We start from the raw sequence: 24,659 nt of genomic DNA, 5'->3' as shown, positions 1-24,659 counted from the left end.
GGCCTTGCACTCGGTTCTACCTCTGCTCCCTGTGAGGGGATTGGTCCCTGACTTCTGGACCCTCTTGCGGGCGCAGTTTGCCACTGCAGGGCTTTCGACGATTCTTCCTGGGTGACCTTGACTTCCGCCTGCTTCTTGCTGTCGGCGCCGTCCTGTCTGGGATTGCCTTTGCTCTGCCTCTTCTCCTTGGAGTCTCTAGGTTGCTCTTCTCCTTCGGTGCTCCTTTCCTTGGCCTTAGACGGAGGTTTTGTTGCCTTACATGGACGTGGGGTATTTGGCCTTTTTGCGCCTTGCCTTGTTTCCTCTGCTGAATGAGGACAGGCTATCTAATTTTCCTGCACCCCCTCTCCCCCGGGGTTGGTGGCCTCCTGCTAGCGGGGGTTTCCCTTTGCCTGGGGGACGGGGCTCCTCGTCCTGTTTTTGGACGCGGCCCCAGTGTTGCACTCACTTGTGCCCCGGTGGGTGGGGTCGTCTCGCAGACCCTCCTTCCCCGTGGGTATGTAGTGATCTGCTTCTAATGTTATGCATTTCCCTTGCCCTGGTTCTCTGTGCTATGTGATGTCATGTAGAATGTTATGGATGTGGGACCTGAAGGGTGGCAGTTGGAGGAGATGGGCTGAGCAGCCAGGAGGCTGCTCCTGGTGGGGTTTACATAAGACTTACATTGGATCCTATTAAGTTATAACTGAAGAATAAACTACAACTACAAGAGCTTGTCTACGTGACTTTCTTTCATTTCTACATTGGCGACGAGGGTGGGATGAACTTACACGTGGAAAGGAGAAGAATTTTGGAACTTCTTTCTTACCGTTGCTGTGTGGAGAGATCCTTCTCATGGTCCTGTCATTCTCACACTGATGACGTCGTAGAACTTCCGTGAGTACTAGCGGAGGGGCTGTGTCTTCGTCGTGCTTTCGACATGTCATCACGTAAGGTGGAATGTCAGGATGCGACGTCAGGCAGCCATCTTGTTGTTTTTTTTGTTCCCTTGGTTACGGAACACAGATCACAAGCGAGTGAAGTGAGAAAGATATTTATTTCTTCACATTCCGTTAGGCCTGTTTCAGATGCTGGTAAGTGGGCATGTTTTTGAAAAACTCACTGACAAGAAGCGCAAAGAAAAAAAATAGAATGTGCAAGTTACGTGACAGAGTTATGGGTGTTTGACATTGATTGATTAAGTTGTCGTCAAACGCGCACACATAAGAGAAACCTTTCACCAGCTCATGTTTAATCAGAGAATCTGTCTTCTTTAAATATTTATTCTGGAGCCTCAAAACAGGAACCATAGTTTTATTCGGTGGTGTATGCACTCGTAGGTGCATTTAAAGTCGGTACCTGGTGAAACCCTTGACAAGAGTGACATCTTGTGGGCGTTGTGGTATTTCATGAAAGCCAATAACAATGTCACTGCGGATGTAACATTTTGTTCACGTTTTGTGCACCAATTCACTTAAAGCAAAGAAAAGAAACACAGCACTTACCGAAGAAAATTCTGTTAAAGATGAAGTTAAAACATCGTCCCAAAGTACAAGAGTTGGTGATAGACAGAGGCATCCAGTATCGAGGACTGATATGCAAGACCAGAGACACACGAAGTAATTTGATGACCAGAGTGTTAATTAGAAGCTTAAGTGTTTCTTCTCTGATTACGTTGTAAATTCAGAGCTTTTAAAGGAAGGTGGTGAAGCTTTGAAAGGAAGGTGGTGAAGCTTTGAAATGTTAGCATGCTCACTAGAGCAGCACTTTGTATTTTGTTTATTTTAAAATGTTGTAAAATGTGTTTTGGGTTCTGATGCTTTCTTAACACTGTGGGGGTGAGTATTTCAGTTCTTTTACATACAGGAGGGCATATGTTGATATTTTCCGGTATTATGTGAAGTTGTGGGCTGGTTAGGGGGCCGGTGTTATTTTTTAGTTTCCCCTTTACTTTAGGGCCCCAGTGCTATTTTTGGAGATTGAAGTGTGTAACCATCACTTTAGGGCCCCAGTGCTATTTTTGGTGGTTGCAATGTATAGCCATTATTTTAATGTGCGCTGCGTTGTAGTGTTATTTTTAATTAGTTTGGTATTTAATGCGTTTTATAGGGAGGAGGATTCCCCCTTTATATTTATTTTGGAGGTAACTGAGAAGTATAGGGAGGAGGATTCCCCCTTTACATTGGTTTCGGAGGTAACTGAAAAGTATAGGGAGGTGGATTCCCCCTTTACATTGATTTCGGAGGTAACTGAGAAGTATAGGGAGGTGCATTCCCCCTTTACATTGATTTTGGAGGTAACTGAAAAGTATAGGGAGGAGGATTCCCCCTTTACATTGATTTCGGAGGTAACTGAGAAGTATAGGGAGGTGGATTCCCCCTGTGCGGTAGGTGTAAGTGTACAGATATTACTGTGCATGCAGTAGAGGGCATGTAATATTCCCTGGTCCTGCTATTTGTTTACATTTGTTTATTTCTATCTTTCAGCCTATTACTTGCATTACTATTATTACATTACTGTTATTACATTTTACATTATTATTGTTATTATTACAGTAAAAGAAGAGTTTTTCTTATTTTTCAGTTCTGTTGTTATATGGCGTTTATATCTAGGATGTTTATCTTCTCTTCCTACGTTTATATAATTGTATACCATTTCATTTTGTTAATATTAAAAGGGGGAAGATATGTAGTGATCTGCTTCTAATGTTATGCATTTCCCTTGCCCTGGTTCTCTGTGCTATGTGATGTCATGTAGAATGTTATGGATGTGGGACCTGAAGGGTGGCAGTTGGAGGAGATGGGCTGAGCAGCCAGGAGGCTGCTCCTGGTGGGGTTTACATAAGACTTACATTGGATCCTATTAAGTTATAACTGAAGAATAAACTACAACTACAAGAGCTTGTCTACGTGACTTTCTTTCATTTCTACAGTATGGCTAGGGTATCTATTCTACATGTTGGAATCTGCGGCCCAGTAGTCTCTATCAGATGTACGAGTTACTTACCTTCGGTAACGATGCATCAGGTAGAGACAATTGTAGCTGCAGATTCCTTCATGGCCTGCCCTTCCCCCCCATTCTGCGAGGGTTTGTGATTTGGTCTTTTGCACTCGCTTCCCTGTGGGTGGCTGTGTCTTCTATGAGTACATTCTTTCCCTCTTTCTGTCAGGCTGTCCCTTTTTCCTCCCCGTTGTCACATGGGAGGATGGGTTTGTTGGTACTTCTGGCTCTTTGCGATCCTTGAGGTTGGGGTCTTTTGGCTATGCCTCTGCCCTTGTTCTGTGATGGGGATGTCTTGGAGTTTTGTCACTCCCTGTGTGTCCCCGACTGGTTCCCCTTCCTTGTCTTTGGTTGGGGTTGGGGTTGTAGCCCTGTTGCATGTTATCGTGACATTTTTACATATGTCCCTTGTATCCGGGGTGCTGGCTATCTCTGTACTGGCAGGGTTGCTGCTCTGTTCTTCATTCTTTCCCTGCCTTTGGGTACTGCAGTGCCGGGCACTGCTCTTTCTGGTGTTGTTCCTCACCATTCCTTTTTCTGCTCTTTCGCACACTGTTCCTATACTCTCACAGTTTTTGTCTGCTGGCTCCGCGTTGTGGTGCAGAAACGTTCTCTGAAGAAAACTGACGGAGGCGTGCCTGGGTCAGACTTATGTGACCTTGCTGATGTCACGTGCGCGAACGACGCCTGGGCGGAGTCGCGTGATGCCGCCCCCCGGCACGCAGGTATGCTGGGCAAGAAAGTTTTCAGGGTCCAGTCTCACGCCTGGGGATAATCCTGTGAAGGAATCTGCTGCTAGAATCATCTCTACCAGATACATCGTTACCGAAGGTAAGTAACTCGTACATGTGTATGTGTCCAGCATGCAGACGACCCCCTTCCCACACACGCTTGTACATAGTGCACCGGCTCTACTGTGGTTACGCGTTTTGTCAGAATTAATTAGAAAAGTTTCTTTGCCCCAGGGGTAATTAGTGTCCTTGGAGTTAAATAAGCTAATACTTAGACACCACTGGCACCGGCAATTATGTTTGTGTATTGAATAATTGATTCAAAGAGTTGCTAATCAGATCTGAGCATAATGAATTGATTTAATTAACAGGGGAATTGGAGGATCCCTGGGAAATGTAAGCATTTATTCAACAGCAGGAGAGCGCAAAGCACATAAATTGAGGGAGGCGGGCAGCGAGCGAGTAGATCTTGCTATCCGGAGTAGACTTGCATATTTTCTGACGCTGGAACAAATATAATTTTAGATTCAGAGGGACTTGAAGAGAAAAAGCACTTTAGACGCCTGAAAAGAGCTCCAGTCGCATCTGCCAGGGTTATGAGCCATCACATAATATTACATGAACTCACATTTGTGCTTGGAAAATTAAACGGTTTGGGGACCGGACCAAAGGACACCTTGCCTCCCCCACCTTTTAAACGACAGTTTTAATTCCTTTTGATACCAGTCGAAAGCGCCAAGAGGGAACAAGATTGGGTTTGCATTAGTGAAGCGCTTCACTTTGCAGCCTGCTCTGAGCCTGGCAGAGGACGATCGTCAGGCAGCCGTCGGTGTTGTGCACATAGTCTGCCGTGCTGCTGCCTCTACGGAATTCACTCCTCTGGCTGCCAGGGGAGAAGGAGTGTCACCAGCCGGACTGCCCTGCATCCCTTGGACCATGGATCTGGACAAGGAGCATGGTAGGTGCTTCACGTTCCTCAATCTCACACCTCACGCTGTGAGAGATACGCCTGCCGAATCTCCTCTGCTCTGACGGTGTGCCGTGTCTGCCCACTGAGCAGCATACTGTCCGGTGATGTGTGCGCTGTCTGCCATCTGATCAGGCACAGTCTAGTGGTGTGTGCTGTGTCTGCCCTCTGAGCAGGCACAGTCCAGTGGTGTGTGCTGTGTCTGCATTCAGAGCAGGAACACTCCGGGAGTGTGTGCCGGGTCTGCCCTCTGAGCAGGCACAGTCTAGTGGTGTGTGCTGTGTCTGCACTCTGAGCAGGAACACTCCAGGAGTGTGTGCCGGGTCTGCCCTCTGAGCAGGCACAGTCCAGTGGTGTGTGCTGTGTCTGCATTCAGAGCAGGAACACTCCGGGAGTGTGTGCCGGGTCTGCCCTCTGAGCAGGCACAGTCTAGTGGTGTGTGCTGTGTCTGCACTCTGAGCAGGAACACTCCAGGAGTGTGTGCCGGGTCTGCCCTCTGAGCAGGCACAGTCCAGTGGTGTGTGCTGTGTCTGCACTCTGAGCAGGAACACTCCGGGAGTGTGTGTCGTGTCTGACCTATGAGCAGACACAACATTTATTTACCAGGAACCAAAGTCTGGGTAATTGGCCATTCAAGCATCGCTAGAGGGGCACGGTGGGCTGAGTTCAGAAAATGGCGGCATGGCTTCTCTGCCACTGAGATAACGTGGCAGGGTTACCCGGGGATGCGTTGGAGCGAACTGACGAGGAAGCTGCAGGGGGTGGGATCGCTCCACCTCACATGCTGGTCATACATTTGGGAGGGAATGACCTGACTGCACTGGGTAGGAGAGTACTGCTCCAAGATATGAGAGACACCATGTGTCAGTTGAGTAATCCACTGGGGCCATGTGAACTGTGGTGGTTAGAAATTACACCACGGGCAGTTTGGCAAGGAGCTCGATCTGGGGATGCCATTGAGATCTCACGTAGGAGAGTAAACAGCGCCATGCGTAAAATCACGGAGCAAAGGGGATTTGGCTTTCTCAGACCTGGTTTACTTCATGCCAAGTCCACTGGATGCTGGGGGGTGGTCGGGGTGCACCTCTCGGGGTTGGGCATGGACTTATTCTTACTGGACCTGGGGGAGGCCTTGGAAGCATCAGGATGTAAGTAGGAATATCTGCCTTGGTGGGGGGGCCCTGGTTGTGACGTTGGCCACTCCCAGAGCTGTGGAGGAGTTACAGGGCGATCCAGAGTCTGCAAGATACAGATTGGTACTATATGCAGCAGCACAACAAGGGTGCTAAGCCAAGGATACCCAGGGATGTCTTAGCGTTGTCCCCTGGAAGAACTACGGCGCCCCGTTAGTCCTATGGGCGGTTTTGGGTCTGAGCAACCGGGAGCTGTCTGGAACGCTCCGCCCACCTTTGGGAGGGGGTCGTGAGTAAGGGAGTGGACTGGGGGTCCACTGATGGGAGGGGTGGCCCCTCCCAATAAGTGGTAAGCACCGATTGGCGACGGCCACGGTGTAATATGGCTCATCAGGCGGGCAGGCTGCATAAGGGTTGGCCTGCCCTGGGATCGCCCGCAAGATAACCCACCATTAGAAATAAGGTCCTGTGCACACGTGTTAGAATAATGGTTTAAGTGTACCAGATAAATCATGGAACAGATATCAAACATTCCTTGTTTTTGAAATTATGGAGGTCGACATCAGGTGTATCATATGCATGGATTTTTTATATGTTAATCCAGATCAATACAGAGTAAAAAACAAACCAGCCGACACGTGTTTCTTCACAACGTGATACAATTGTGACTCTTCAGGGCTGTATGTAAATCGTGGCGGTTCTGTAAGCGATGAGCCGATATTAATTCCGACCCGGTCGCAGCACGGGTATTAGTAGAAGAAAGAGGGTGGAAGGTTGGAAGGCATCCTTCCATGTATCCCCCAGGTAGGCGGGGAACCAGAAAAAGTGTACAAAGATTCCCTGTGCGGAATCGGTGACTTCTCCAGTGTTTCAACACTGGAGAAGTCGCCGATCCCGCACACGGGATCTTTGTACACAGACCATTCTCAAGACAAAGACAGACCCGTCTTATCGCTTACAGAACCGCCACGATTTATATAGAGCCCTGAAGAGTCACAATTGTATCATGTTGTTAAGAAACACGTGTCGGCTGGTTTGTTTTTTACTCTGTATTGATCTAGATTAACATATAAAATAATCCATGCATATGATACACCTGATGTCGATCTCCATAATTTCAAAAACAAGGAATGTTTGATATCTGTTCCATGACTTATCTGGTACACTTAAACCATTATTCTAACACGTGTGCACAGGACCTTATTTCTAATTAATGGTGCGGGTCTCGACCTACACACTTGCAGGGGTTGTTTCTTTGGGTTTGTTTCCCCTGACCTGTTAGCACAGTACTCACCCAATTTCTAGCTACACCCACGACGCACACGCCTGAGCGCCACTTCTTCCTCAACTCAAGCTAAACCCTCCACTGTTATTAGTAAGATAACCCACCATGTGGGCATATTTGTTATGCAAATAAACCTGCAGCAATTTTCTCAACTAACAAGGTGTTGTGTGGTTTATTTATGTATTTTGCTGCATGATAACTGAGGACTGTTGCCGATATTGGCACTAAGTCCAGTGGTTTGTGCTCTGTCTGCACTCTGAGCAGGAACACTCCGGGAGTGTGTGCCGGGTCTGCCCTCTGAGCAGGCACAGTCCAGTGGTGTGTGCTGTGTCTGCACCCTGAGCAGGAACACTCCGGGAGTGTGTGCCGTGTCTGCCCTCTGAGCAGGTTCAGTCCGGTTGTGTGTGCTGTAACTGCTTAGCAGCGGTGTTTGCTTATTCCGGTGTGAAGTCATTTTTCGTAGTGCAGTTCAGTGAAAAAATGCTCCTTGGCATGCTGGTTACGGCGAAGCCGTTTCTTTCTCAAAACAAGCTTATTTGCCACGGGAATATCTTCAAATGGCTGGCATTTGGTTTGTGTTTCTTTGGATATGTCATGTGCGACTGGACGTTGTTTTATTGCACGCCACTGCAGGGCATGTCATGTGTTTGAAGTTGGTTGGGTTTGAGTGTGATAGCTGCGGTTGCTCAGGGGTTTCTTGAAGACGTTCCTTTGATATGTTTGTGTTTGGCTCCTAATGCCCGTATCTTTTTCCTGCCTGTGTTCACCCATGTCTGTGCAGTACACATCAGACCTGAGAGGAGGTGGGAGCTGCAGGGATAAGCCGAGAGTGGACGGGTCTTGGGTTTGTTTTCATATAATGACAACCTACACTCGCGTCTTCAAATGAAGGCCAGGAGTCTATGAAAAAGCCCCGGGGAGATGGTGATCCCCGGAGCTGCGGGGCCCCCACGGGCCCCACTTCATAAATGGACATTGCTCCCGGGCTACCTTTTAAAAAAAAAAAAATAACTGTATTTTATTGGTGCCGGGCTACATTTTTGCCAAATTTGGTGTAATTCCGTTCAGCAGTTCGGGCTGTAGCTTTGCCTAAATTTTCCTATGGAAATTAATATGGGGACACCCCCTCCCCCCCTTTTTTCCTCTGCCCCCGCTTGTCGAATCACCCCGAAACTTTCACGATAGGAGCTGACCGGAGCGGGCCATGAGTTTTTAAAATTTTGCGATCATTCGTCAACCAGCGCCAAAGTTATTGGGAAAAGAAAAAACGCTTTTCCTATGTAAACTAGGTCCTAACTATAACTACCTACTGGCGACCGCCAGTAGGTAATATACATATATATATATGTCCTGTGTCAGTTGTTTATTTATGATGCTTCACATGTGATCTTTTCTGCCGGTCATAGGTTACCAAGACCACTATGTAGGTAATTGTTTGTTGTTCGTTTAAACGTCACCATCCCCTGCTATTATTTCAGTTTTGTCATTATTTATCTCTAAAACTTACAAAATTTGGGAATGAATGCTATTTTAGTACGGTTCATATTAGCATCCCACATGCCATGACATTCCTCTTTCCCATAGCATTTTTCCTCCTGTCCCCAGTAGCACACTTCACTCAGAGTTATTATCATTGCTGTGGTATTTTGTTACTATTGCATTTTTCTTACTCTGTAGTTTGTGTTTTTCAGTTCTGTGCTATTGTGCAGTATGCTATGAGAAAATATTATTAGTAATCAATTGAAAGCAGATGATGTGGCATTCATCAGAAAAAAGTAATGCACGTTCAATATATTACATTTTAATGCTAATATGAGTTGTGTGTGTATATACCTTAGTACTTATTGATTAACTGCTTTGAATATTTCATTTTTCCCCTATTTACGTGTTTGGTATTGTAAAAGGTAAAATAATTCTAGGATGTCTACCCGCCTTTTTTCCCCTCTTCAGTTGCTGTTAGAGAAGTTTATTGATGAGTGTAAATTTCCTCCGAAACCTGATGCAGTATGCCGCTATCCACAATGCCAGGGGCGTAACAAAAAACAAATTTACTTCACTGATCCCGATTTCGAGGTAAAGTAATGCTAATGCTATTCCAATTATTTAAACTCTTGTTAAGAAGCTGCAATTGATTGATTTCTGGGTCAGGGTATGCGTGGGGAGGCATCTGAATGTTTGTGATATTTTAGGGGAATGTGGAAAGGAGGCTGTGGTTGAGGCTGCTTATAGTGCCTTTCACGTTCACCTGTAATGTGTTCATCTTCAAACCAGATAACGGATGGGTAGCTCAAATATTGCCAACATTACACTCTTCTCTCTTATGGGCTATAGGATGACTTGTTTACTTTTTATCCTAGATGCCTTGATCCCTGATCAAAACTGTTCATCCTGGGCAATGACATGCGGCCCTATGCCTCAAACTGTAAATGTGTTATTAAATTGTAGAACATCAAAAGTTTATCTGTGTAATGTTACAAAAAAGTGCAATGGTCTGTCCTGAATTCCCTTAAGAACCTATTTCCATTTCCCTTCTATACCACAGCCTGTAATCTAGTAGCACGAACACCCACATATATGAAATAGCCCAATATGATTGAGATGATTCTGCTGAAATGCCATTGTCCTTTTAAGTGCTCAACTGTAATTAATAGATCTGGTTGTTCTTTAACTGTCCAAAATGTAAATAAATGATGATCCTTTCTGCACATTGCACATGTTGAACCCATTCCAGTCATCAGGCTGGGCCCTTAAATTGTTTCTAGCAATTTTCCATTACTGGTGCTCGTATTGCCGTTCTTATCTGTGCTCCACAGTAAGTATAGTCCAAGAGACAGACTCTCTAATTCCGACTCCTTGGGACCTTTCCTTGAAAAACTGGACATTTCTTTGGTATGTTTTCTTCCCTGTGGAGATAAAGGTAAAACATATCAAGATGTCATTCTTGCAATATTTATTCTCAAACTAATTTTCTGGTGTAGCACTGTTTGGATTTACCTCAGAAGCTTTGGTCCTGAGTCCAAAGAGAGTCAGTCATTTATTTCAGTTAATTAAAACTATAATATTTTACATAACTAGACTAATAGAAATTAAATTACAAATTTGTTAAATGTAAGCAACTTCTTTCTGGCATTAGAATACATATTGAACAATTTTCAGTAGAAAAAACAAACCACCATGGGTAAAAAAATATAAAAAGCAGATACTTGCGTGTTGGGATATTCATTACAATCAGCTCCAATGTAATAGCTTTATCGATTTGTTTAAAGACCATTTGATTTCGTACCTCTATCTATTTTTTTTTTTTTTTTAAACCGTTTATTACAAAACTCAAAAAATATACAAAGATGGGCCTACAACCTTCCGGCCGGCCGCTAGTAGACAAAAGGAGCATATGATACACATTGTAGAGCGTGCGTTGCGGCCGAGGAAAATGCACAGGAGTTAGCAGCGTTGATAGCCACACCATCCGGACCCCACGGTTTCATTTTAAACTGAAAAAACAACCAGAAAAACAAACCCACAAGGCAATCCACAATCCGAAATAGCAGCATGTGCTCCCCTGAGAGGGGGACCCTACCAGTCCATAGGAGTATCAAGAAGGGGAAGAGATCAGGACTAGGGCTGGGTAAACTCAATGCCCGGAACAAGGAAGATGGGTCGGCTAAGGGGATGGGGCAGGCGACGAATCGGGCAATAACGGCGGAGCACAAATTCCCCCGCGGTAGGCGTTCCAGGGGCCCCATACTTTCACCCATGTCCCAGGCTTACCTCTCTCCACATACACCACCTTTTCCCGAAACATGCACCAATCCATATGTTCCTTCCAGGCCGAGACAGTCGGGGACCTCTGGGATCCCCACAGTTGAGCAATATCACGCTTGGCGACCATATATCCCAGAGTCACCCACCACGTCTGTGGCGCCGAGTAGTCGGCAGGTTCCCACACATTCAACAGGCATCTCCTCGCTTCGGGTAGCAGCACCACATGCGTAACCACACGCAAGACCTCATGCACACCACGCCAGAATCGCTCCACCTCCGGGCATTCCCACAGTATATGTAGAAAGGTCCCCAAAGCGCCACACCCACGCTTACACAATCCGTCCACAGCATAACCCATACGCAGGAGCCTTGGCCCCGTCATGTAGACTCTGTGGAGTATCTTGAGCTGGCCGAAGCGAAGGCGGGCCGATATGGCCACCTCTTTCGGGGAGGCCACCGCAGAGGTCCAGTCCTCGTCGTCCAGCTCCAGTCCATCGGCAACCCAAGCCTCACGAAGGGCAGTCAGCAATCCCGAGCGGTCATTGATCAGTTTTTTGTAGATCAGTGAGATCGTGCTGTCTGGAACGTGTCCATCCAGCACTCTATCCTCCAGGGGGGAATACTCCGGGATGGATGCAACGTCCGGAAAGACGGAGCCCAGTGCATGACGGATCTGCAAATACCGAAAGTACTCCCTGTCATGCAACTGGAATTCCGTCCGCAGCATCTCGAACGTTTTACATCCTCCCCTCGTCCAGAGATCCCCCACTTTGCTGATGCCTATCATGTCCCACTTCTCAAAGCCCTTCGAGGTCCACAGGGAGCCCAACTGCTCGGACGCGTATAGTGGCGATGCCCGGGTCAAACGGTCCTTCCACCCCATCGCCACATTGGCCGCGTGCCACACACGTACCATGACACGCGTGGGGCCGGTCAGCCGAGCGTCGGGCGCGCTGGAGTAGAGCGCTCGATTATAGTCCCCACCCGGGAGTAGCATCTTATCCATTGCGAATGCCGGGTTTAAGGCGGGCCCGTACAGGCCGTGATTAATAGCAGCCAGCTGGGAGGCCCAATAGTACCGTTTGATATCCGGGAAGGCGACCCCTCCGTCATACCATGGGAGCGTCAGCTTCGCCAGCGCGATACGCGGCCTCCCGTCCCAGAACAGGCGGCGCTGCAAACTCTCCACCTCACGGAAATAGCGCGCTGGGACGAGGTCCATGGTGTTCTGCAAGGCGTACAGGAAACGCGGCAGAGACATCATCTTAAACAATGCCGCCCGGCCGAGCGGCGAGAGCGGCAAGCGCCGCCAGCGCGTGACATCTTCCTTCAGGCGCAGGAGGGGGGGAAGCAAGTTCCGATCATACCGGGCCTCCGGGTCCAGAGTAATGAAGACACCCAGGTACCGAAATCCCTGCGGGGCGATCTGGATCGGACAGCCCCGCGGGAGAATAGGAGCCTCCCCAGAGAGAACATACACACACGATTTAGCCCAGTTGATGACAAGGCCGGAGTTACGACCAAATGAATGCAAAACATCAACCAGTACTATCAGTGATTTACGTGGGGAAGCTAGGTACAGAAGGATGTCATCAGCGTATAGGGATACGCGGTCCTCATACTCGGAGGACCAACGGAGACCACGGATGGAAGGCTCCCACCGCAGCCACTCCGCCAGGGGCTCCAAGGCAAGCGCAAAAAGGAGCGGCGATAAGGGGCAACCCTGCCTCGTGCCCCGGCCCAGCTCGAACGGAGCTGATACTCTACCGTTCACCACCACCTGCGCCAATGGGCCCGAATACAGCAATTTGACCCAACTGATGAACCCAGCGCCAAAGCCAAACTTCGCAAGCATCGCCCAGATGTATGGCCATTCAAGCGTGTCAAACGCCATGGTGGCGTCCAAGGACGCCAAAATGGCCGGCTCCCGGATGTACTGAACACGTGCGAGCACCCCATGCAAACGCCGCAAGTTAAGGGCCGTGCTACGATGGGGAATAAAGCCGGACTGATCCTGGTGGACCAGTTCGCCCACCACGCTGACCAGCCTATTGGCCAGGACCTTGGCGAGAATTTTGGGCTCCGCGTTCAGTAGCGAAATGGGCCGATAGGATGTAACCCGGTCCCGAGGTCTCCCCTCCTTGTGGATAACCACGATTGTAGCCAGACGCTGGTCCAGCGGGAGGGAGCCCACCGAATGAGCCTCCAGGAACATCGATCGGAGATGTGGAGCCAGCGTATCCGGTCGCAACTTGTACAACTCGATGGGGAGACCATTAGGACCCATGGCCTTGCCGGAAGCGACCAAACGTATGGCAAGGGCGATTTCGTCGGAGGTTGGAGCGGCGTCCAACGACACTCTGTCCTCCTCCGAAAGGGAAGGCAGCACGATATCCCTGAGCAGGGCACGGGAATCCTCTTCAGAGCGGGAAGACACCGGGGAATACACCCCACGGAAATAGTCCGCGAAGCAGGAGACAATTTCTTCCGGCTCAGTAACACACACACCATCTGTTTTCTCAATCAGCGGGACTACACGACTCGCTCTCTCCCTTTTGTCCAGCCACGCAATCAATTTACCAGCCTTATCACCCACATCATACAGTCTCCCCTGTTGCTCTCTACTGAGGCCCCTGGCCGCCTCCGTGACGAGGGCCCTATAGGCCGCTTGCTTGAGTTGGAGGACATGTAATACGGCATCCGTCACCCCACATTCTAGGTCACCCTCCAACTCGGCTATCTCAGCTTCCACCCGGGTCACCTCCTCCCGCTCGCGCCTCCGGGTGTGGGAAATGAGGGACAGGGCCTCTCCTCGTAGTACTGTCTTGAATGCCTCCCACAGTGAGACAGCCGACGGCACGGACCCCACATTCTCGTCAAAATAGCGCTGGAGGGATTTAATCAATTCAGCGCGAATGGTGGGGTCGCGCAGGTACCAGGGATTTATCGCGACCACCCTACCCTCACCCCTCGGAAAAAGATCCAGGTGTAACAGGAGCGGGGAATGGTCCGAGATACCCCGTGCCAAATGACGCACCTCTCCCACCCTCCCGACATATGCCGCCGGGACCAGGACATAATCTAGTCGTGAGAGACTACCATGGGCCCCCGAATGGAAGGTATACTGTAACTGCGTGGGATGTTTTAAACGCCAGCAATCCACCAATCCCAAGGTGTCCAATAGACCAGACAGCCACGATTGAGCCCGGGGGAGATCCCTAGGGGGGTGACGATCCAGAGTCCCGGAAACCACCGCATTGAAATCCCCCCCCACCACCAGAATCCCCCCCGGAAGGTCAAGGAGGAGGCGCCCCAGGTCCGCAAAGGTAGTCGACTGCAGCCCCGGCGGGACGTATACTGATACAAAAACGACCACTTTGCCCTCCATCCTTCCCACCAAGACCGCATAACGTCCCCTGTCGTCATGGAGCACCTCATCAATCTCCAACGGGAGCGAGTTCTTAACCATGATGCCCACACCCCTTGAGCCAGACGTGAAGCCCGAATGGGCCACTAGGCGATAGCCACGCCGATTCATGGCGCAGTAGGAGTTGCCAATGAGGTGTGTCTCCTGCAGAAAAACTACATCGGGCGAGATTCGCTTCAAGAACTGCAGGACCACACCTCGTTTTATCCTGTCCCCCAGTCCATTCACGTTCCAGGACAACAAAGTTAGTTCCCTACCCCCCATCGTAGACAGAAGCCACCATTTGTCCCCCGGAGAGCACTATAGAGCTAGCACAATAATACGTTTGCCTTGTGGTAAAAACGAACAACACCCCCCCATCCCTGCCCACCCGCCCCAACAAAACTCCCCCCTCCCTGCACCCCTGCATGAGCCCGAACAGCCCCCCCAACGTGCAGTGTGCCTGTCGCCCCATATATGTAGTAAAAAACTAGCTAAACCCCCTAGAGGAGGAAGGAGAACCCCCAGTAGACCCCACACAACCTCCATAGGAGGGGAAATTATACAGACAAACGCTTAATCGAGAGCGGCATCATTTTTGTCCAGAGTGAAGCAGAATATTACCCCCTCAGTCCCGATCCAGTGTGCCGTCTCCCCCCGCCGCCCCCCCCCCCCCCGCCCCCCAGATCACGATCCCCAGACAGAGTGTCCAGCCAGTCTCCGGCCGCTTCGGGACGGTCAAAAAAGTGCGTGCGACCCTCTACCTCCACTCGCAGCTTGGCTGGGAAGAGCATAGCGTATTTAAGGTTCAGGTCCAGAAGACGGCGCTTGACGCCTTGGAAGCTCAGTCTCTGCTTCTGGACCGCCGGGGTGAAATCAGGATAAAAGTTCACCTCCATGTTGTCAATTTTAACCGGCCCATGCAGTCTGGAGGCTTGCAGGATAGCGTCTCTGTCCCGAAAGTTGAAAATCCGGGCAATGAGAGGCCGCGGAGGGGCTCCGACCTTCGGCCTTCCCCCGGGAACCCTGTGGGCCCGCTCCACCGCAAAGAATTTACTCAGCCCCCGTGGCTGGAGATGGGTAGCGATCAGGTCCTCCACAAATAGGTCCGCCACCGCTTCCTCCCGTCCCTCGGGCACCCCGATGATGCGAATGTTGTTCCTCCGGGCCCGACTCTCGGAGTCCTCCAGGCGCCGATCCATGAGGGCGCTCGCCTGACTAAGCCGGCGCACCTCCTTTTGTAGTGCCGCCACCTCAGTAGTAAGGCCCGATGCGGTGTGGGCCAAAGAATCAACTCGGTCGTTGGTCTTGGAAAGATCGGCCCTCACCAGGCCAACATCCACGAGGACCGAGTCAATCTTCTGTGCCAGTGTGTCGAACCGCTGGCCCACCGAGGCCTTCATCTCGGCAATGGCGCCCATGACATCACGCAGAGTCAGATCCGTGGGCATGTCCGGGGCATCAGGAGGGCCCTCAGGGGATTTGTGCGGTCCGCCAGGAGATCCCTTCTGGAGGGTATAGCGGTCCATACTGTTGGCCTGATGGGTGGTGCCACGCCGGGTCGATTTGGTCTTTGCCCGGTCTCCATCTTGTTTCGTGGCCATGGCCACCAGTCCCCGGATCGCACCAGCCACGACGTGAAGAGCAGGCAATCAGGGCCACAAGCTCCGGGGGGGGCCACCTCAGATCGGCGGGGTGGGTCACAGCCGGCGGGCAGGCCGAGTCTCCCTGCGACACCACACCAACACAAAGAGCCCCGCGACCCAACCCCGCAGAGACAGCAAGGGGGTGCGAAAGTGAAAGCGAAAGTGCGGGGTACGCGACTCGCCAGGCCCGGCGCTGTTGTTCACTTTGTCACTGGGTCACCCCTCAGCGCAAATCCGGGGTCTGGCGAGGAGAAGGCCGCAGACTTCAATCGGTGCTCACTCCGGTGTCCGAGGTCCGATTTGACAACGGGAAACGGGTGCCACCTCAGCTCAGGCTCACCAACACATTCCCCTCGTCCGAGACAGGATAAATTCAGGATAGTCGTAGGAGGTTGCGGAGGTCCTCGGGAGCCTCGCACCTACGCGGCCATCTTGGTTGCGCGCTAGGCTCCTCCACCTCTATCTATTTTAAAGTGCAAGCGTGTTTGTGCAAAATCACCGTGAGCCTAAAAAAATAATTAGATAATTAAATAAAAGTGCCCTTTTCATTTCACCTGTTTACAAATTTTCTACTGATTGATCATGTACAGACTTTTGAAGTGCATCTACAAGTGCAGATGTCACGTTTAAATATTTGATAGATTATGTAATATTCATCAGTCCCTTCGCTGTCAATAGCTGATCCGCTTTAAGATTTTTTTCAAATAAAATCTGCCAATATTTGAGCAGTCTTCTCTCACTTGCAAAATAGCAAGGCGTGTCAACAAGTTCTGATGCCATGTAATTAAAAAGTCTATTCAGAAAGATCTTGGGTTCAGTAAATAATTTGGGACAGATTGATAAAATATGCGTTAGGCTTTCCTCATGCCTTTGACGTACTCTGCACTTGGTATCCTGTGGTTTTGGTTGCCATTTAGGGATATATTCTAATGTTTGACATACGCCAAATCATAGGTGAAGTAGCTTATTTTTGTAAAATGAACTTAATAATGTTGTTAGATATTTCTGTGGGCACAGTTGCTTGTAAGAATCCATTATTGTCTAGGTGTGTTTTCTTTTACTGAGTTCCTCTTTATCTTTGTGCCATGACATCCTTATTTGTTTGTTAATTACTTTCTTAAAGGAGTTATGAGGTAGTGCCGAATTTCATAGTTCCTTTGCTTTCAAGTCCTTTAATGCTGTCTTGAGAGCCCGGACCCAAGTATTTGAATTAGATTGTGTTTTATTTTGGATTTTTTCCCACAGCAGGGCACTAAGTGTGGTTACGCCAGAAGTCCTTGGTAATAACATGTATTTGATAAGGCAGCCAATTTTTGGTTGGTCAAACCAAATTCTAGTCGAATCTGGGAGGGTGATGAAATCTGGGAAGATGAAACAGGAGCCGGTAAAGCTTATTTTGTGCGGAATTAAAAAGGGCCCAAACTTTCCAGGGAAGTCTACTGCACCATAGCGAAGAGTTGGAATAAACATATCTTTTTTTGCTGCAAATAATGGCTGAAAGGTTGAGCTTTGTAATTTTCGATACTGTTGTTGGAAAGCTGAGATAAGGGAAGCCGTTTTTGGTTTCAACGTATTCTGAGGGAGTTGATGCGTTAATCGATCTTGTATCCAAATGATGAGATATTTATACGACGTCCCTCAGAGAATTGTTTTCCCACTTAGCGCCAGCTCCCCTTCTTGTTGATTTTCCTGACGAAAATCACAACCTGAGTTTTGGTAAAATTAATAGTAATTTTGTTTACAGTGCAGTAGAGATCTAGGTGATTAAGTAATATTTGGAATCCAATCCCAGTTAGGTTCAGCAGGACGAATTAATCATCAGCGTATTGTAATGATGTCACTTTTGTATCCGACAGACTTGGAGGGTGGGATTTGGCTAAGTTATATAGGTGCTTGGGTCTGCCGGAAAAAAGTTAAAAAGGATTGTCGCCAGAATGCAGCCTTGCTTCAGCCCTCTTTTTAATAGGATTTTGACTGTCAGCCTTTGTTTTGCCCACATTTAACCTGGACCCAATTTTTAGTGTATAGGAGCTGAATTGTGTGCAATATGTTTGTGGGGATGTCCCAGTTTATCAGCTTTTTTCATAGTAGAATTCGGTTGACGTGATCAAACCTTTAAAGAAATCCATAAAGCATGTGTATAGAAGTTTTTTTGATGCACACTTATCCATGATCATTGTGAGCGCTACCAATTTGTCTACAGTACTGGATTTTGGTCAAAACCCTGTCTGGTTAAATGGGATTAGATTTTTCCTTTCAGCCCTTTCTCCCAGATCAGTCAATATGAGGCCTGCAAATATTTTGGAGTCTGTGTCCATGAGAGCGATCATGCAGTAGCTATCTTTGGAAGAATAAGGGCCTTTCTTATATATTGGCTGAAAGATGAAGCCACTCCATGTTTCAGGGATTGCCCCTGTCACTAGACAGAAGTTAAACAAGGTATGAAAGTGGGATCTCCAAAGCTCTCGCTCTTCTTTGTATATGGGCCTGGTGAGGACATTTGGGCTGGGCGCACCATTACCTCTACTTTTCCCAATCATTCTTGTAATTTAATTTTCCGTAAAGGTGAGCGATGTTTCGCATCAATGATTTGTAATGTTTGGTGGATATGCATGTAGCGTGTCATATCAGGCACTTATGTATGTCTTCCATGATTTTTCAGTTACATTGTTGCCAACTACCCCAGTGGATTTTCTGTCATATTAGTGTCCATAAAGATTTTGTTTTATTTTTACATACTTGTACCACGTCTATCCAATCTTGGTCGGTTTTAGCCCTTTTCGTTTCCCAAATCGCTTTTTTGTAAGATTTACGCTGATCTGAGTTTTTCTTGTGCTTGGGGACCTGATTATGAATTGATGGATCTCATTTCCTTGTCCAGGGCCCTTCTTTGTTGTCAAAGGGTATTTGAATACCAGATTTGATTCTTTGGGCGTTGTGACGGTGTCCATTTTTTGTTTGTTTTTGTCAACGTGGCTTTAAGTTCGTTTTCTGTCATACTCCAGGCCAAGATTGATCTCTGAAATCAAATTAATTGTTGAGCCAGTCCTTTTCCAGATATCATATCTAGTTGACAATTTATTCCATTAGATTTTTTTCCTGTTGGTACCTGGATCCTGTGACCCCATTGGTTTATAAATCCGACTTTTTGCGTTATAATTTATTATATTGATGGCCTGCTCGTAGTAATCGCTTTCACACCTAGCAATTCTAATATAGGACAGAATCTTATGGAATGGTTTGTGATACAAATTTATAATCTAGTACCAAATCTGTTTTACTAGATTTTCTTGTTGCAGCCATCGGGATGTCTCCTTGGGTGCACCAATTCAGTGCCCCGAGTCAGAGTGCCTCCAATGTTTGTAGTAATGCATGATCTGGTTTATTTACTGTACCAAATTGGGAGATTTGGATTGGAATTCCCCAGTACATGTCTGTTCTTTTTTTAATTGCCATTTCTCCCTGATGATTAGCCAAGTTTGCATTGAATTAATCAGTGACTGTACGTGGAATGTCATGGTGTGAGATTTCCAATTCCAATAGAACATTTTGTATTAATTTTATATTCCTTTGTTTTTGAGCTGAACTGGGATGAATGTATAAATGTAAAATTATAATTGGGCCCGTGGTGCTTCCATAGTTCGTGAGTCCGTCGCCCTGCTAGCAACATCATTCAACAAATGCTGCAGTTCTGTTAGCATCATATGGGTTTTTCTAGGTGATGATCAAAGCTCTAACAACATCATACTCCATGCCGACAGCATCAACATCTGCCATAGCTCACAGCGTATTATAAACTATTCTCATGCATCTATGATGGATCTTATTTTCAAGATCTGTGTGAATAGAATGGTGGCCTCTTCGGGAGGAAGCAATGTCCTTCATGTAAAGTTTATTAGACCTCATGCTCTTGTCACATTTGCTTATCTGTTTGAGCCCCACGACGATGAGTTCCATTTCTGGATTATTACCCACCTACACAGAATAACAGTGAGGTAGATCAATTTTACAAGAGCATTTTGAAATGAGGTTGCTTATGAACCTGCAGAATCCCAGTGGTTTGGATAGCTCCCCAGAAGGGGAGTCAGTTGACCCTGAAGGACCATTTTGCCAGCAGCGCATTAATCCTATAAATCTTTGGTCCAAAAGGCAGCAGGTGTTTTAGAGCTTGCCCTGCTTACAACACAAACTAGGTTTTTCTTTACCTGTATCCTTAATGTCGGACCTGTCTCAACCATTTTGCCCTTCAATGAAACCATATTACACACGGTCTACACCATGAAGGACTTTCTCATTCTGCTTGAGCAGTAGACAATCCTCCAGAAATTCAGTCCTGTCCCCATCAGACCACGCTGCCCGACCTTTTCAGCCTAACCATTCAGCCTATGTGTTCAGGCTTCAAGATTAATAAAATGTTTTCTGTAGCTTTACTGGATCAAGTCTCAGAACTGCCTGCATTGGGTTGTAAAGTATTTGTGTATGCTTTTTGTCACCTAGTACCTTAGAGTTTGCTAGTCTGTCTTGTCTAATAGTGTGTTAAACCAATAGTTTGTGGGATATAGCATAAATGTTGGCTCCTTCTTTGGCAGATATTCTTCAAAGACAATTTTTCCTGTTCCTCTGTGATTTTGCCCCCTCATAACTAGATGAACTTCTTTGGGTTTTAAGGAGTGGTCAGGCGAGACTATGGATATGCTGCTGGCCAGTTTATTCAGCTTTACTGATACAGAGGACCAGCTTGAATGAAACCAAACTAGGGTAGTTCTCTCTCATTCCAGCTCAGAGATTGAAATTCATTTCCAAGGGGGAAGGGAGCACACTGCCTCTCATCCCAGCACAGTTTATCCCATTGCATTCTGGTAACTGCAGTACGCTTACTTCACAGTTGTAGTTTTTCACCAAAGGTGGTCAAGGTAGTGCTGTTATCGCTAGATACGTGTTTCTTTGTGAAACTTTGGTGAAAAATTACAGCAACTTACCATCCAGGGGTCCTTCCCTGACAGTCTACCCCCTGGGGACTTATACCGGGCCCACACCAATTCCAGTTCAGACTTCCACATTAAAACCAAGGTTCATGTTGGTTCCTATCATGCCAATACAGATTCCACTGACACCCAATTCGGACCCTGAGCTCGACTGATATTTCGCTACGGAATCATGAAATTCAACCGGTTATTTCGCAGCCTAACTCTAACCTGCTGCTTCTACCGCAACAAAGCTATCAGTCGAGGCGTCCTCCTTTTTTACTCTGACCCTATACAAGAGACACCTACCCTACATGGGGACACTGATAAGAGTGATGTATTTCTCTTTATCTCTATGCTGATAATGCATTATATTTGAATTTACAAAATGTCAGTGAATTTGACAACTCTGTGAAACAGCTTTGGTCACCACATGGGCCACTAACAGAAGGATGTGCCTCATTTTGTAGTGGTGTTCCACAGAGCAGCTGAGGTGCTAGATCTGCAGTTGCCCTCCAATGAGACAAAAGTAAACGTTCTAACAGAAATTCTCAAACCAGGACCAACATTGTTGGGGTCCTTGCTTCCATTTAATGATGCCCTCACTAATGCTTTGATAGCATGGCTCCAAGATGACGTCATCTCCGAATGTGATGTCAGTTGAGCCATATAAGTCCCCTCCGGCGCATTGACATCAGTTTCTTATTTTTCCGCACTGTACGCAGATCTGGAGTATCTTATATATGGCCATTTTTCAGCCTGCTGTGATGATTATCTGAAAGAATCACGTTAGATTCCTCCCCTTAGAATATCCCCAGGCTGGATCCAGAAAGTTTTTCGTCATCAATACCCTTGCGCGTCACTTGGTGTCGTCTGCGGCTCCACGTCCGTCGTCGGTGTCGTGCGCCGGGATGACGTCGTCGGAGTACTTAGATGCCGCCCTCGCGCGCTGACGTCAGTTATTCTTTTTTCCGCGCCATACAGCGCCGATCCGGGAAGAGCATACCCTTAGTCACTTTTTGACTAAACTTTTTGGACTCTTTTTGGTCTATTCTCGTCGACATCGACTCTGGTGCCAGTAGGATGCCTGGTTTCAAACCCTGTGACTCCTGTCACCGACTGATGTAGGTTACGGACCACCACCGCTGGTGGCTTTACTGTATTGGGCCCGACCACGATGCTGAGTCGTGTCTCGACTGCCGGGCCTTGACTTCGAAGGCTAGGCGGGAGCGGTCTCGCAAGCTCCTCGAGCTCCGGCAGTCGGCCCCGCCACTTGTCTGGTTCCAAGTCTTCGGGTAAGTCGAAGCATAGTAAAAAGTCCAAGAGGCAGCATCGCTCTTCGGGCTCCCCTTGGCGGTCGCGCGACTCGGCCGAGGGTTCGGGTGGTACCACCCACGCGGCTCCGTCGGAGCCGCAGGAGTCGCGTCCGTCCCCATACCCGCCGGTCCCTGAGATCGACGCGACTCGGGTGAAGATCAGTGCCTTCCTCATGGCCATGAGGAGCCTGGCTCTGCCGTCGACGCCTGCCGGCGCGCCTTCGGGCCCCGCGGGCTCGACTGGGAGGCCTAGCGTGCCTCCGGGCCCGGCGCCGTCGTCGACTCCGGTCCTGACGCTGCAGGTCTCCGTGTCGGCGCTGGTCGACCTCACGACCCCTCCGCCGGCGCCGACTCCAGTGCCACCCCTGGCATTGTCCCCGGACGACGCCGTTCTCCAGTTTAGTCCAGGTCCGGGCCCTTGCGTCGGAGGGGCGCCATCCGGCTTTCCTCATGTCTTTGACGTAGTCTGCACTTGGTACCCTGTGGTTTTGGTTGCCATTTAGGGATATATTCTAATGTTTGACATACATGCGCCCGCAAACTTCCATTTTTCGCTCCTTTCGTGGCCAAGGAAGGGGCGCCCCCTCACGTCCGCCTAGCCACAGGCCGCTGAACCAACCTCCACGCGGTCGCGGACGTGGATTCCGCCGAGGCGGTACAGGGGGACAACGTGCCGGTCTGTCCACATCCACCCCAGCAGCATTCGCCTCAAAGCCCTCCTAGTCCGTGCTTTCAGGCCCATTCCACGCCAGTGGGAGGCAGAGTTCGCCATCACCTGCTCCACTGGCGTTCCATCACGTCGGACAGGTGGGTGCTGCAAATCGTCCGAAGGGGCTACTCCCTCCTCTTCGAGCGACCCCTCCAGCCATGCCACCCCAGTACCATCGCATGTCGGGGGATCACTTAAATATTCAGCGGGAAGAAGTTACGGCCCTCTTGGCCAAGGGGCCATCAAGCGCGTACCTGGTCCAGAAGTAGGTCGGGTTGCTATTCCCACTACTTTCTGGTTCCCAAGAAGGGCAAAGGGGGCCTGCGCCCTATCTTGGATCTCAGGAGCGCCAACGTCTTCCTCCGGAAGGAGAGGTTCAAGATGCTCATCTTAGCGCAGGTTCTGGCTGCCCTAGACCCTGGAGACTGGATGGTAGCGTTGAACTTGCAGGACGCTTATTTCCACATCCCCGTCCTGCCAGCCCACCGGCGTTACCTGCGGTTCACAGTGGGCCAGGAGCATTTTCAGTTTACCGTGCTCCCCTTCAGCCTCACCAGTGCCCCTCGGGTGTTCACGAAAGTGATGGCGGTGGTCACAGCTCATCTGATTGGGGGTTCCAGTCTTCCCCTATCTAGACGACTGGTTGTTGAATGCGGGCTCGCCCCAGGCAGTCGTCTCCCACCTCCAGACTACGGCCGACCTCCTGCATTCGCTGGGGTTCTCCATCAATGTGCCGAAGTCGCATCTGAGTTCCTCCCAGAAGCTCCTCTTCATCGGAGCAGTTCTGGACTCGGAGCATTTCCGGGCCTATCCTCCGGAACAGCGGGTCCGGGATATTCAGGTTCTGATTCCCATCTTTCGGCCTCTATCCCGGGTTACGGTCAGGTTGGTGCTGCGGCTTCTGGGTCTGATGGCCTCCTGCATCCTGCTGGTACATCACGCCAGGTGGTGGATGCGGGCTCTGCAGTGGGATCTGAAGTTTCAGTGGGCCCAGCATCGGGGCAATCTGTCCGACCGGGTCTTGATCTCGGAGGGCACTGCAATACAGTTGCAGTGGTGGCTCACGGACCGCGATTGGGTCAGTGGCAGATCCCTCTCCCTACCCCAACCGGAGCATGTAGTAGTGACGGATGCGTCCCTCCTGGGATGGGGGACCACATGGGAGAGGCGGAGATCAGAGGACTCTGGTCTCCGGCGGAGTCTCACCTCCATATCAACCTTTTGGAGCTGAGAGCGATCAGACTTGCACTGAAGGCATTCCTTCCCTCTGTCCGGAAAAGTGTAGTGCAGGTGTTCACGGACAACACCACCGCCATGTGGTATTGCAACAAGCAGGGTGGGGTCGGGTCGTGGACCCTTTGTCAACAGGCTCTGCGCCTCTGGACATGGCTGGAACATCAGGGCATCACCCTGGTGTTTCAACATCTGGCGGGCTCTCTGAACGCCAGAGCAGACAAACTCAGCCGCCGGTGCATGACGGATCACGAATGGCATCTAAACTCGGATGTGGCGCAAGGCCTCTTTCGGCAGTGGGGAGAGCCTTGGTTAGATCTATTCGCCACTGAAGAGAACGCGCAATGTCAGCAGTTCTGTGCGTTGGAGTTTCCAAGGCGGCACTCGCTCGGGGACGCCTTTCGTCGCGAGTGGAGTTGCGGTCTGTTGTACACCTGTCCGCCTATACCACTTCTGCCCAGAGTGCTGAAGAAGATCAGGCGCGACTGGGCCGGGCCAAAGTCATCTTGGTGGCTCCGGATTGGGCAC

General features: G+C 49.2%; 1 protein-coding gene across 3 annotated transcripts in view; it reads left to right on the top strand.

Moving 5' to 3' along the window:
• The window catches only part of LOC146801783 (E3 ubiquitin-protein ligase TTC3-like), a 1,211,260-nt gene that overhangs the window by 358,664 nt on the left and 827,937 nt on the right, over positions 1–24,659 (top strand). For all 3 annotated transcript variants that reach the window (XM_085621275.1, XM_085621274.1, XM_085621273.1), the window contains exon 22: positions 9,046–9,168. In XM_085621275.1, the coding sequence (XP_085477401.1) occupies positions 9,046–9,168 (123 nt within the window). The remainder of the gene's footprint in view (positions 1–9,045; positions 9,169–24,659) is intronic.

The sequence above is a fragment of the Triturus cristatus genome, chromosome 8 (assembly GCF_964204655.1).
Source record: "Triturus cristatus chromosome 8, aTriCri1.1, whole genome shotgun sequence".
Taxonomy (NCBI): domain Eukaryota; kingdom Metazoa; phylum Chordata; class Amphibia; order Caudata; family Salamandridae; genus Triturus; species Triturus cristatus.
This window is presented reverse-complemented; position numbering and strand designations above follow the sequence as displayed.